Raw genomic sequence first — 13860 nt, forward strand, 5'->3', positions numbered from 1 at the left:
TGCTGAAGTCAGTGAGTAGTTGTGATAGACCTGTCAGCTCTGCTGTCCTGAGCAGCAAGAAAGCTGACTTCTAGCCTGGCCCTTCTTACCTGCTCAGATATTTGTGAGATATATGAACCTTAGATCTTACTTCTGGGTGGGGAAAGCCCCAGTTTTGAATACATTGGTTTGAAACTTTGCATCTTCTCCACTGTGCACAGACTTCCACTGGGTTAGGACCTCCTCAGATTATTTTTGGCTTGTCTCAGTTGGTGGGAGTGCTTGGCTGAAGAAATTATGGCTGGCAGTTTGTCACTGCCACTCTGCCAGGAGTGCCTGCTTCTCCTGCATGAAGCAGCAGAGAGGAAGATAGGATTCCCTCTTGGGTTTAATTCAGTCCAAAGTTGAATAATTTAAATCAAGCCACCTATCCCAAACTGGCCTTTGGGGTCCATAGTCTCCCCTGCAGAGAGTTCTTCCAGCCTGAGCTAATCCTGTCTGAATGAAGACTAGAACACACCAGGGGCAGAAGGTATTCATTGGAAAAGCTGAAGGATTGTGTTTGCTCTCATCTGTTATGCACTAGCGTGACTGGAGGAAGGAGCAATTGAGCCATCAAGAAGCAGTGGAAAGGGATCCTAACTGCCTGAGGAGCTGAATACCTAGAAATCTGGGCTTTTAATGACTTTCAGTCAAGTTCAGGGGAAACATATGCACATCAGCCTGCTCCTAAGTTAGTTAGGAGTTCATATACTCAAATGTTATTGTCCTCTTGAGGCATAATGGTTGAGACTTGCCCTGGTAAGCACTTATAATGTTATCTTTTGCCTTAGTGTTGAAAGTGGATCATCCTAGGATGATGCAGTGTGATGCTGTGAAGGCTCATGATGGGAGAACACTCTCTCCTAACTCTGCTTAGTTCATGGGCACTTGCAGATTTTGCCTGGCACCCCTAGTGTAATTTTTTTTCCATTCTCTCCAAGGAGCAGCTGCCAAGAAATTATTCTGTAGATGGAAGGAAAATTTTAAAAAAAGCCTGTGTTTCTTTCCCAACCATTAACCTTGCAGCCTCACAGAATCCAACTGTATCATTGCTGAACCCCCTGAGGCCACCAGGCCTGTGGGCAGGGAGATAACAGTTTCTGAAGAGCTGGCTTGCTGCCTGGCCCTTCCAGAAAGTGACACACATGAAGAGGTGCCAGCACGGGAAAAGAAAGGAGGCTGTAGATGTTTTATGAAGTGTGTGAGGAAGCGCAGTAGCTAAAGATTGAGGAAGTTCACCAGCCCCAGAGGGACATGCTGTGCATCAGAGAGGTCCTGAAACATTACTATGCTGATGGAGAGGCTTATTTTGTTGCATACTGTGCATGCCTGATGAGTCCACAGCCTGACATCCTGGTACATCTTTTACAGCCCGGAATGAGCAAGAGGAGCAGGAGGAAAAACGAGAGATAAAGAGAAGATTAACACGTAAGGTGAGAAGCAACTTTTATCCTGTTATGGCACTACTGTAACTTTCTCCTTACTGCAGTCGTTTGCCTTTTTCCTTTTCTTCAGCATCATTTTCAAAAGCAGAGTGTGAAACAAGTCTTTAAAGAAATCTAAAAGAAATCACCAACATTATAGAGTGTAAGTCCACAGAGAGTGAAGGGAATCACTTTACAGGCTATTGCTGGTAACATTTTGAAACTGCAAAAAAGATCTAGGCTTTATAGCAGAAGGACCTTTGAACAGTGAAGAATACAGAGCTTAGCATTGGTCTAACCTTGCTCCTTGTAATTGTAATGGCTTCTGCAGCCATTACAAAGAGAGCAAAGTTAAAACAATGATGGTTGCATTTAAAGATTCTACCTAAAAAGCCTTACATTAGGGAATAAACTTTTCCTGTAAAAAACAGGATTGTCACTTGAGGCATTTAAGCTAAATAGAGACAAGCACTTGCAAAAGAGTGTACAGTGCAAAAACCAATCTTGTAATCACAGAGAAGGACAAACAAAACAGCATAGTTTGGTTTCCTCCAATCTGAAAGCAATTTTCTCTTGGAACTGAAGAAGTCATTTCAGATACACACATTCAGTTTTGCAGCTGGTGTGAATATCTACAGATGCCTCAATATACACAGCCAGCAATCCATCCTGTTATTGCAGATAAACACTATTTCACCACTGACATATTTCCTGTCTCCAGAGGTGGAGAAAGCCCCCAAAAAACTCACATGCTTATGAAGCAGCACTGACCCCTTCCTGTACGTTTTTAGGTGGGTTAGTCTTTTTAACCTAAGTTAGCTCTAACTTTCATGCTATAAATAATTACAAGAAAAGGGCTTTAAATATACATGCAAAGGTTACATTCAGAGAGCTGGACTGTTTAATTTTATGGTTTAAAATCTCATGTCTTATTCTCAGTTCATGTGATTCAGCAGTGTTCTTTGTCACTAATGGGGTATTACTGTTGGTGTCTGCAGGAACTAAGAATGCAGCCCAGAGTGCTAGAATATTATTTTTTTAAACATATTTCTGACAACAATGGCAGGAACAGTTTTGCATCTCCTCATAGCACTGCCTGAAAGAAAAGATCCTGACTGCATTGCAGATGTTCCATGGGACTTAGGCTCTGTGCAAAGGCTAGAAACAGCGTTTTGCCAGGTTTTCTATTTCCCTGTACATCGACAAATAAACACATACAGGAATCCAATCCAAAGCTTGATGCCATTTGATTAACATCTGTAATAGATAAAAAAGCAAAGCTACCTATACCGAGTCAGCTGCCTAGGAAATGGGGGCTTCCTAACCTAACTGGCATTATCACCAAGTGGTTTCCATCCTCCACTATTTTGTAGGAAAGATAAAGCACATGAATTGTCTGTTCCAGGCAGAAGCCACAGCTACTTGCTAATGTAGCCCAGGCTGCTATAACATGGCAACAGTGTCTGCTGCCTGAAACCTCAGCAGTCTTCTCTGAGATTTCTTTCTCTGTCTTGGTTGCACTTTCAATTTGGAACAATGGTGAGAGCAGTCAGTCTGAGCTCCTGGTAGTTAGCTTTTTAGCGTTTGTACCTCTGTTCTGATCACATTTCTTTTAGCCCGTTTTGGCTTCTTCCCTAGTAAAGACTTTTCTCTCCCACATTTGTGAGGTTGGTAGCAACATGAATGAGCACCCTTTGATTTTTATCATCTTTCTATAATGTTGTAAATTGTTCTAGTAACGTGTAAATTTAATGGAAGATCCACAGGCCTTTGTTCTAATGGCTGATTTTGTTCTTACCTACCAAACGTGCTGCCATAAAAACTTGGAAATCACTAGAGGAAAGAAGCTAATAAAGAGAACGACTAGAAATGCCAACCACCTAGCGAATCCTGCAAAAATCATTGTTATTCCCCAGCCCTGTCTTCCATGAGAGTGTCCCAGAAGTGTCGTTGAGGCTACAGCAGAGTGGCAGGCTCCTTCTGTCAATTTGCACTGAAGTCTTAACTACCCAAGGATTTTAAACCTCAGACCAAGCAGTTTAACTGAGCACAGCAATTGTTTTGCCCAGCAGACCTTTGTCTTTGCACTCAGGTTTAGTGCACAGAGATGTCCACAGGGTAAGTTCAACATAAGGAAGGTATGCCATGTTGCCTCCTGGTTACCATGTGTAGTTGGTAATCAGAGGAGAAGGGGTTCTGCAGAAGCTGCTGGAAGGACTTTTGACCTTGCACGACAGCAACTCCTGCCATCTCCAGTTTCTTTGGTGGTGTCATTCCAACTCCAAGGGAACAACCCACTCCATCCATTAAAAAGCTGTTCTTAAATTTCCTTCAGTGCTGACATTTTGTTACAGTATTATGATGATAAGTTGTAACATGACATGCTGTAATAAGTAAGATTACCTTGCTAGGTCTAGGTGCCTTATTAAAGTCAGCAATAAATATCCAGTTGAATTCATCATCTGGGCAGGCAATTTCTAAAAAAAAAATATAAAATTAAAAAAAAAAAATTAAAAAATCAGATGACCTATAGTGAGCTGCCCTTTAAGCACTTTTCATCCTTTCAGATTCATCTAAGTCCACATTAACTGGGGACAGGGAATAGCTGCCATTCAAAGAACAAAATGGAGGCAAATGCTGTTTGATACAGTTTCTCTGTATCTCATCTCCCTCCTGCCTGAGGAAGGAGAGGTGAAGAGTGTTTGCATGTCACCTGAGATGTCCGTGGATGGCCTGTGCACAACCAGCCACCCTGTGCTCCCTCTCCCTGCCCCTCAGGGCCCAGTGAGCAGCTTTGTTGGAGTGGAAGGACATGTGGATTAGGAGGGAATTTCTATAAGCACTTGTCTTGGCCCACAGGCCCGTTCCAGGAATATTAATGTGCAGAGACCCTCTGGGAGATTTGTTGCAGGCAGGTCCCCTCCACAGGGAGGTAATTCTGGGCCCCCAGGAATTACTACTAAGAATTTATCCTCACTGAACCACAGTGAATTTGGCCAAGCACCAAGGCAATTAACACAAGCCTGAACTCCCCCTGAGGACTTCCATTACAGAGAGAGAGTCATAGCCTGGATTAACAGAACACATTACAAATCACTTGCAAAGAGGAATAAAATTCTTCTCTTCTCTCAAATAGCATCATGCTCCCCACTCCCCAGAGCTGTTTACGGCTTCCTATCCCCCACTGTTGATAGCTAATTTTTCCCAGAAGTCTAGCTCCAAAGCTAAAAAAAATCCAACAACAAATCAAACAATCCAAATGATGAGCTGTTTCTTAAAATGCATGTGGTAATCTGAAATCTTTGCTCCCATTAAAACGAAACCTGCCCTAGTACAACTTAAACTCTCAGTTCACTGGTTGCCTCACTTGGAAATGTCTTGCTATTCAACCTTCTCTTTCACTGACCTCTGTTGGCTTGCATCAGCACAGACTGTTCAAAATAATGAACTCTTGAGTGTGGTGGGGCTCATCAGAGGGAGGGGGCAGGGAAGCGGGGAAGGGAAAGGTCAGAGAAGAAAAAAGGTTAGCAGCTAATTTGGATAAACTGCATTTATAGTCAGAGGGAAAAGTCCTCTGGGCATTTTCTTCACATCCTGCTCCTGTGTCTTCCCAGCAAACGTGGGGAGAGGAGGTTGTGTGCACTGCTAGTTAAGGATATGTAATTTTTCACCTTGGTTTCTTCCCTAAATAACAACAGTAATATTTTAACCAGCAGGCAACAATGAAGTGACAATAACTTAATTGTGACTGAAGTGGAGCAAACTCAGCATTCCACATTTAACTAAATCCCAAGACCTGTCTGGCAAGAGCACATCCCCCTCCACTTTACCTGGTGGCAGTGCTTGGGTTTGCTTCATTTCCCATGCTGAGAACAAAGAGGTTTGTGTTAAACCTTCCCTCGAAAATTGGCTTTGTATCAAAGCTCAAAACATGCCCATTTTATCTCCAGTGATCCAGAATATACAGAGGAAAGTTTGACCTTCCGTGACAAGACATGGGAGGTTCTGTCCTCATTTACACTGCTTTTTTGCATTAATACAAATCCATTTACTTTGAAAGGGTTTTTTGCCCTGGTTCACACTCAAATAATGAGGTCACTTGCCATAAAGTTATCCAGCTTCCTCAGCTCACAAATCTTCACAAAGAAATGAATAGAAATGCATATGCCCAGGTGGCACACCCAAAAAAAAAAAATCCAGACACACTCCTACACATCCCATTGACATTAACAGGCCTAAGTGAAAAAGGATCCAGCTCAGTGAGTATGATCCCTTTCTTCTGGCTTGCAGCACCATTGCCTTGTGCAGGCAATTGCATCGTGTCCTTGACCATGTCTCTTTACTGTACATTTCAAATGTTCCTTATTCTTTCTGCCTGATAGAAGAAGAACTCATTCTCAGGTGTTGCCCAGGAAGGATTGCTTAGCATTAAGCAATTTTGACCCAAGAGACCAGAGCTCACAGGTCATAAAAATAAATTCCAAGGTGAGGTCTCAGATGAGCTGTGCCCTTCATGTGAACAGACATTGAACTGACAAACTGCAGTGGAGCCACTCAGAGTATGTTAGCAAAGCTATTTTCCAAGCTATTGAAGAGTTAAGGGTGCTCTGGATTGCCCAGACATAATGAGGGACCCTCATGCTTAGCAGCTCAGAAGAAACGTCTGTAATGGCAGGAGAAAGAGGCAGGGCAGTGCCCTAACCATTATGTTTTAATTAATTGCTTTTAGAAAGCTACTCAGTGTGGTTTTCCCTCTATTTTCATTTAGTATGATCAGTTTGTCACTTCGGTGTAATATACTGAATATATTCAGTGTGTGTATTTATATATGTAAATATATGTAGATTTATGGCTATACATGAACTATGGTGCATAGGCTGTGGATTTCAGGACTCTCTTTCACAGCCAGAGCACTGGCACTAGAGTCAGTGCATCTTTTCTCTGTTCATAGCTCTGCCCCAGGCATCCTGGGTCACCTTGAGCTGGTTACTCAGTCTCTGTCCTTCAGTAGCTCCACCTAGTGCGGTGGAGACACCCCACTCTGTGGGGGGGGAGACACTGCCCACCACTCTGAGGGGCAGTATGACTACCTGAAATTGCACTGGTTGTAGGTTCCTGGAGCAAAGGCAGGGCACCTAAAAATAATATACAGTAATAAGTTACTTCAGAGGAAGTGAAGCAGGAGCTTTTAGTCTGTCTTACATTCAGGTGTCATCTAAGAGTGAAAAGTGCACGTTAACACTCACATTTCATCATGTGCTCATGCCCTTGACATTTTTTTCACATATAACCCAGTGCATTGTTCTTCATACCTAAACGAAGGGTTGCAATAATTTTCAGTGGTATAAAATGTGCAGGTGATGCACCTGATTTCGTTGTTGTGCGTTTGAGAACATGAGAACTTGCCTCAGATTTGTCTCATCTCATCATTTGCCATCATTTCTTTGGTTTTAACCTGAACCCACCCAGTACAACAAGGAAGCCAGATTAGCTGTTCAAGACGCAGTGCAGCATTGAGGTAAATATCAGCAGTGAATTCCTATTGCTGGCAAAAATACCACTGTCTCTTTGGCTCTTGGTGCTTCCGTAAAAGCCAACTAATATTCAGAGTTGTGAAATAGAACCCATCATGCTGTGAAAGTCCTCCATCTTGGTAAGCTTATAGGAGCTCCTTCCCTTATAGCCATTTAGAAACACAGTTTAATTCACAGGATTTCGTAGTTTGGTCGTCATCATACTCCATGTGATAAGATATTGTATTTTTTTTAAAAGATCCATCCTAATTTGAAACAACACCTAGGCTGTGTCCTAAACTGATAAAAGCTGAGAAATGTGCAGATAATATTGATGATTCATCTTTAATATTGGTGATTCATCTTTAATTTGTGCTGTTGTAAGGAGAGAAGCAGTTAATGCAAGTAAAGACGGAGTCTCACCCTAACCTTTGACATTTGGGGCTGTAGTCATCATATTATTTCAGCATAAAAGATTCCCTGTTCCCATAGTCAGGGCTTCTGTTTTAAATAACCAGAAGCAGAATCCTGCCATGCTCTCTCAGTAATCATGCATCAGCCTGCAGCTCTAGTACTAGGGCTGCTAGAAAAACCTAGCCGTTTGAAAGCACATTCAAGGTGAGCTGTAGGACAGAGAGAAGCCTCACTCATAGCTTAACTGTAATTATACTGCAGACATGGTGTAACAGTTTGGTTTCCTTGCTTTTGTTAAAAGCTCATCTATTAATTGCAGTGTGTTTTTGGCTGGCATAGGTATCAGGGCTGCAGGCTGGAGAGGCAACTCTGTTCTGCTAGAGTGAAGAATAACATTTTTAAATTTATATGTGTTTCAATCTACTTCATTGTGCCCTCTGGCTTTTCTGACATGGCACTCTAGCTCACAGGTTTGTCCAGTTGTCTGGAAAATTAAAAAAAATTATGCCTACTCTGTATACATTTTGGCTTTTTTAAGAAAGGTCCCCAAAAGCTGTAGTCTGAGTCTGCTTCTTGCTAACCTCACTGCATACACGCTCTTCGGCTGACCTGTGCATGGCTGGTCTGAGTGTAGGTATGTAAAATGGGACTTTTCTTGGAAAAGTCATGGAAGAAGTAAGAGGAAGCATATAAACGTGAGAGAGAAGCTCACCCCATGAAACTTCATGCCTCTCATAGAAGAAGGTGGGCACGAGACAACTGTCTAGTTCCAAGATCTTTGCGATATTCAGAAGTTTCACAGTTGCTCTTTTTCAAACCAAACTTTCTCTAATGTTGCAATTTACCCTAAAATGGCTTTAGAGACAACACATGAACTGCCAAGCTGCTACTTGACTAATGCCAGCTGTCCTGCACAAGGGAATTACTTGGCAGTGTAGAGTTGAACTCCTAGTTAACCCTTTCTTCCCAAGATCCTTGTCCCTTTGGTGTGTGCAAAATGGCTGGGCTGCAGCTGGGAGGGGTAGGACATGATTCCTGACCCTGAGCAGCTCACAGGTGGGGGATCAGTGCAGCTCTGCAGATGGTCTCTACGTGAGGTGTTTGAACCCAGTCCACCTGTGCATGCTCAGGGCTTTCCATATAAGGAGAGCAGCCCCACTGTCACCTCCCATCACCACCATCTTTTCTAGAAAGAGAAGAGAAAGGCAACATCCATGCCAAGAACAAGGACACAGGGATTTAAATCCAAAAGCAGGATGGGCTGCTAGAGGTATCTTGCATCAGCACCCAAATGATAGAGAAAGGTGGGATTTCAAACATGTGCTTCTCTTTCTTGTAATCTTGCAAATTTTTCACTCTCCACTTAACAGCCTGGCAGTTTGGAATTTCAGTTCTACTTGGAATATGAAAAACAGGGAACTGAGATACTTATTTTGGGCAGAGAGTGGAATTGCATGTCCAGATCCAGGAGCCTAAATACATTTGCAGAATGAGCCTCAAGCATTTCATGAAATATTTACACCTTTCACTGTTCACAAGGGTGAAGTGCAAAACACTCCTATTTGTAATGAGTGGGAATAGCATGATACACTGTCTAGCTAATTGTTAGTGGGATATTCTTTTTCCTGACATATCACAATTACAAATATTTCACTCTAATGGTGAAGCTTTTGCAGCTAATATACAGCCAGATGCACATGCAGATGTAGCACCTTCTGCAGAAACACTCATGTAATTGCTTTCAACATGAACCAGCCTGCTGTGCATCTAAGAAGAACTGATCACTGAAATTCACTTGGGAATTGCAGTCCCAAGCCACGTAACTGGCTCTGCAATACATGGACTACCAGCACACTCCTGTTTCTAATTTGAAAGGGGAGTTTTGACTGTGGCTGCCTATTCTGCTGTGGAATTTGAAAGAAATGCCTTAGAACAATGAAGATGCTTTCTTGACATGTCCAATCCACCCTTGCTGGTTTTTTTTCTTGGCTCGTAGTATGCAATATAAACTGTTAAAAGTCAAATACCCTGATGAGACACAAAGTTGATCTGTAGCATACAGTGGAAAGTTCCATGTGCAATAGTCATCATCCTGTCTGCCTCTTCTGGAGGTAAGGACAAGTCTGCAGAATATCAGAATGGTAAGGAAAGTCATTTGTCACCTTTTCCACGTAATTCAGGGCAAGAGCCACTCAGTGCTTTTTCCTGAGCCCAGGCAGCACAGACACACACACGGCAGCTCAAGACTAGGGAGCACACAACAGGTAGATGTAAAGTTGTGTTGTGGTCTTCATCTCCTCCTGAGACATCAGTGCCCTAGGAGACCTTCTTGCATTATATCTCCTTTCCGCAAGGGTGATCAACCTCAGCCAGGGACTGGGGTCTCCAGTCACAGCTGCTTCCAAAACAACAGTGGGCTGCTCTGGCAGCAAGGTGGGATGATATTCAAGTTGCTATAACAAGAGGTTACCTCCCAAGCAGCAATTCTGTGAAAAGCTCATAAAAACAATGGTACTGGGAAATGTGTGAACCCTCCTCGTACCATAACGATGGCTGTGGTGAAATTAATCCCCAAGCAGCACTCTGCAGGGAAAAAGTGACATCTTCTTCCACTCCTCCCTCAAACCTGCAGCTGAGTCAAAGGCCCACGGTAGAAGAGCTACGTGAGAGGAAGATCCTCATCCGCTTCAGTGACTACGTGGAAGTGGCAGATGCACAGGACTACGACAGGAGGGCAGACAAACCCTGGACACGACTCACGGCTGCTGACAAAGTAAGTGGAACAGCTTCAGGAGAGCCATGATCCAAATACCTAGAGCATGTCATGGCAGACAGCATCCCTCAGGTCCCACAGCTCTTGAGGAATAAACCTCCCCCTGATGTCCGCTCCCAGCACACCTGTGGTTTCTTCCTGTTCACAAGGTTTGTTGTTTGAGTCATAAATCTTTGGCAAGAAGGCTCCTGCATGCGTGGAAGCCAGGAGCAAGCCTAGCAGCATTATACCACTTAGAGAGGAGAGGATGATCAGGCCCTTTGAGGAAAGGCCTCAGGGGCAACCCTGTTGTTTGTTGGTATTAGTCTTGCCACATAATGCTGCCAACTGAGAGCTCCTGCAAGACCTAGCAGAGCAGTGTGACAGCAGCACTTGCCCAAATTGCTGTGCCAGGACAGAGCAGGCCCGGGTGCAAAAATGGCAGCAGGTCAGATATTTGGCAAAAGCATCTCCCACCAAAGCCAGGTAACGTCTCTCCAGTGTGTTATGACAGGGGTGTTTACTCAGGATTTATGCCCTGTTCCACAGAGTATTTTAAGGACTAAACTGAAATCACACGAGTCCTGCAGATGAAGAAATGCTGCTTACGTGGGTATCAAGTGTGCTGTGCTCTGAGCACTGGTGGGACCTTCACTGAGTGGTGTCTCTGGTGGCAGCTTTGGTAGCAGGGAAGTTAAATTGCTGGCAAATTTTAACAGTCATATCCTGAAGGTCTTACTGCTGCCTCAGGCAGAAGACAGGCATTTTTTGGCCACTGTAAGAAAAGAAGACTATGAGGCTGATCAGTGACTCCCATGCTTTAGTAATTCTATGGAATTTTAAAGACTTTCAGATACCCAGCTTTTTGTTTGCTGTGAGACTCATGCTGCAATGAAGACTATGATATCCAATGTTCAGAGACAGGAGCAGGATTCCAGGCCATGCCATTCATTTATGGTGCTCTTGGTTTTATTCACAGAGGAAAGGGCAGCCCATTCTACTTGTATAATTTAACCAAAGGACTTGCATAGTTTTGTGACCACTAGTTTTCTCTTTGACAGAGGGCTTTTTTAGTTTAGCTTTGGATAAGTTAATGAAGCATTAACTGATCTGAAAAAAATACTTCCTCTGGCCTGTCCACAGACCATAATATACTGGGTTAAATTAGCTTTTCCCATTTTACCTCACCACACTGGACAAGATCTTATTGATCTTAGTTACATTCTCCCAGTTGGTAGATGAGGAAGGGAGTACATCTCCAATTTGTTGCTTAGACCTGTGGGAGCGTTTGGCCACAGCAGCCACCTGGTATGTCCTCTCCAAACACTCAGTGAAACCCACTTGTGAGGTGCAAGTATCACAGGGTTGCATAAGTCTTGACTTTGGGTTTGGAACTTGTGCCAGTTCTGCTGACTCCCCCTCTCCACCACAAAGCTGAATCCCTCCAAGTCGCTCCTTTTTCTTCATTCTTCAATATTTATTCTCCTGACAGTCCCCTTTGGTTTTCTTTTCCCTCTTGGACAAACTGCAGATGCTTTAGGTAACTGGGTCTCCTGAGGATGCTGGGCACAGCCACCTGTGGCTAGTTTTCTGCTGGATTAGTGCATTGAATTGGTTCAGTAAATGGCTTAGCAGGGTCAGAAGGGAGAAGGGCAGAGGGGCACAGCCTGAGGCAAAGAGGAGGGCAGAGAGCCCACCTCTCTTTTTCCCCCCCAGGTAAGCTCAGTCACTTTAGGCAACTTCATCCAAGGAAATTCAGGACTGCATAAAGGCAGGAGTCATCTCAAATACGAGTTTGGCAAGATCCAGGCAGAGTTTTCTCACAGTCCAGCTCTGAAACAGATCACAGTGTTTGAGAAATTTGGGTGCCCATGTTTTTTCTCATGCTTCTTGGCATTTTGTACATGAAAGTGTTTACATAATAAGCCAGAATTGAGTTCTGTATCTGTGTTGTCTAGGATATGTTTTCAAACTGAGCCATTCCACCAAAGCATTTATCTCTTCTGTTTATGTGATTTAGAACATGTTGTGTTCCTTTTCACATTTAAAAGTCTTTTTTATGTTTTTCTTTCTTTCTCTGATGTTATCTTCTTCACTTGTAATATAGTGTTTTGAGAACAGAGTGAACTTATTTTGATCTCTCTCATTTATACATTTATGAGTTTATGTTTCCTTTGCAGGCAGCTATTCGAAAAGAGCTTAATGAATTTAAAAGCACTGAAATGGAAGTTCATGAATTAAGTAGGCATCTAACAAGGTAAGCTGAGATGAATTTTTTAATAGTACCAATGAATATCGTTGTTTTTAAAAAAAACAAAACCCAGCAGCTCTTTCTGCAACACCCACTCAATAAACTACATTTAGAACTCCAGGCTGTACAAGAAACTCAGGCAGACAAACTCATGCTGCCTCATTACATGGCTGTACACAGGCACATGCCTTCTATTTAATGAAGTGTAACCTCCTTTTATTTTTTAAATCATCATGCTCGAGCTGCATGTCTGCTCTTCTGTTATAAAAAGTAAAGAGGGTTGGATTCTGAAGGACAGGGAACTGATGTAGAGCCAGTACATAGCAAGGTGTGAATGAGTGTGCACTCACACCCCCCCGAGCACGTGGCTGTTGCATACTACACACATCTCATGCACAGATCTCTGAGTCCTGTCCTTCATGTGCTGCAGTGGGGAAACAGCAAGATCAGCATTATGAGAAGCACTATTTTTTATACTTTTAGGCTTTTTTTAGTTAAAAAGGTAGAGACTGAATTAATTATCCATGGCCCCAAACTAACAACCCTCCAACCCACCAGGCTGGGGACGAGGCACGCTGGGAGGTCAGGGCATGTCCCCACACACAGCCTGTGCTGAGTCTGCTCTGGCTTTGATGCTGAGATGAGCTGAACTCCTGGCATTTCAGCTGAAGTCAGGCCTTTACAAATCAACATTACCCCCCCCCCCCTTCGTTGTAAGACATGAAAGACAAGCATTAGGTATTGCAGACAAGTGACAGTGAGATCTGATGCAAAACTGGAGCTGCCCTTGTATTAATACGTTCATCAGCTAGGTGCTCATAAAAAATGCAGCTAATACTTTTAAGAAAATACAGAAAAGCTTAAGGCAAAATTAATTTTGTATTAGGAGGGTTTTATCTGTATAAATTAATAATTGTATTAAAATTCGCCACATGCATTATGCATATATTTCCTGGCAGAAACAGTCTCCCTTCTGCTTTCTAGCATGTGCTAGGATAGTCGCACTGGGGTTTTTAATAAGGGAGTGCTGCTAGCGACAGTCCAGCTGCTTTTGAGCCACAGGGTCTGAAAACAGCTTTAGGGTGAAGTTGGCCTAGATCTGTTGACCCCAGTTACTGAGCTTTTGAAGGACATTTGTCTCACTCCTCCAGGAGAGCAGTGACAAATTTAGAAAGGATGAGGCTGTTCTAAAAGGGGGTGTTGCTACAAGCTGAGCTCCATTGAGAGTTCCATTGATTTCTGTGAGGCCTTTACCATCCAAAAAACATAGAGACTGGTTTAGTTTTCCAGAAATCTTGCCAGCTGCTTGGCTTTTACAGGTTTCTGGGCAGTATTTTGCCTCTTTTCCAGTACTGGGGTGAGCAGACTCCCTGAGATGACTCAGCTTGTATCTGAAAGCCACCAAGTGGCTTCAACTCACTATGTCTGAGCCATAGGTATTGCTAATATAGAAGAAAATGGAGTAAGGGTTTTTCTGAAGTTCAG

At 43.2% G+C, this 13860-nt stretch overlaps 1 protein-coding gene across 1 annotated transcript in view; it reads left to right on the plus strand.

Annotated features, from left to right (window-relative positions):
• PHACTR1 (phosphatase and actin regulator 1) overlaps positions 1 to 13860 on the plus strand; it is a 301044-nt gene that overhangs the window by 285952 nt on the left and 1232 nt on the right. The window contains exons 10-12 of the mRNA XM_010000934.1: positions 1393 to 1454; positions 10005 to 10145; positions 12305 to 12381. Coding sequence (XP_009999236.1) covers positions 1393 to 1454; positions 10005 to 10145; positions 12305 to 12381 — 280 coding nt within the window. The remainder of the gene's footprint in view (positions 1 to 1392; positions 1455 to 10004; positions 10146 to 12304; positions 12382 to 13860) is intronic.

The sequence above is a fragment of the Chaetura pelagica genome, unplaced genomic scaffold (genome assembly GCF_000747805.2).
Source record: "Chaetura pelagica isolate M959 unplaced genomic scaffold, ChaPel_1.0 scaffold104, whole genome shotgun sequence".
NCBI lineage: Eukaryota > Metazoa > Chordata > Aves > Apodiformes > Apodidae > Chaetura > Chaetura pelagica.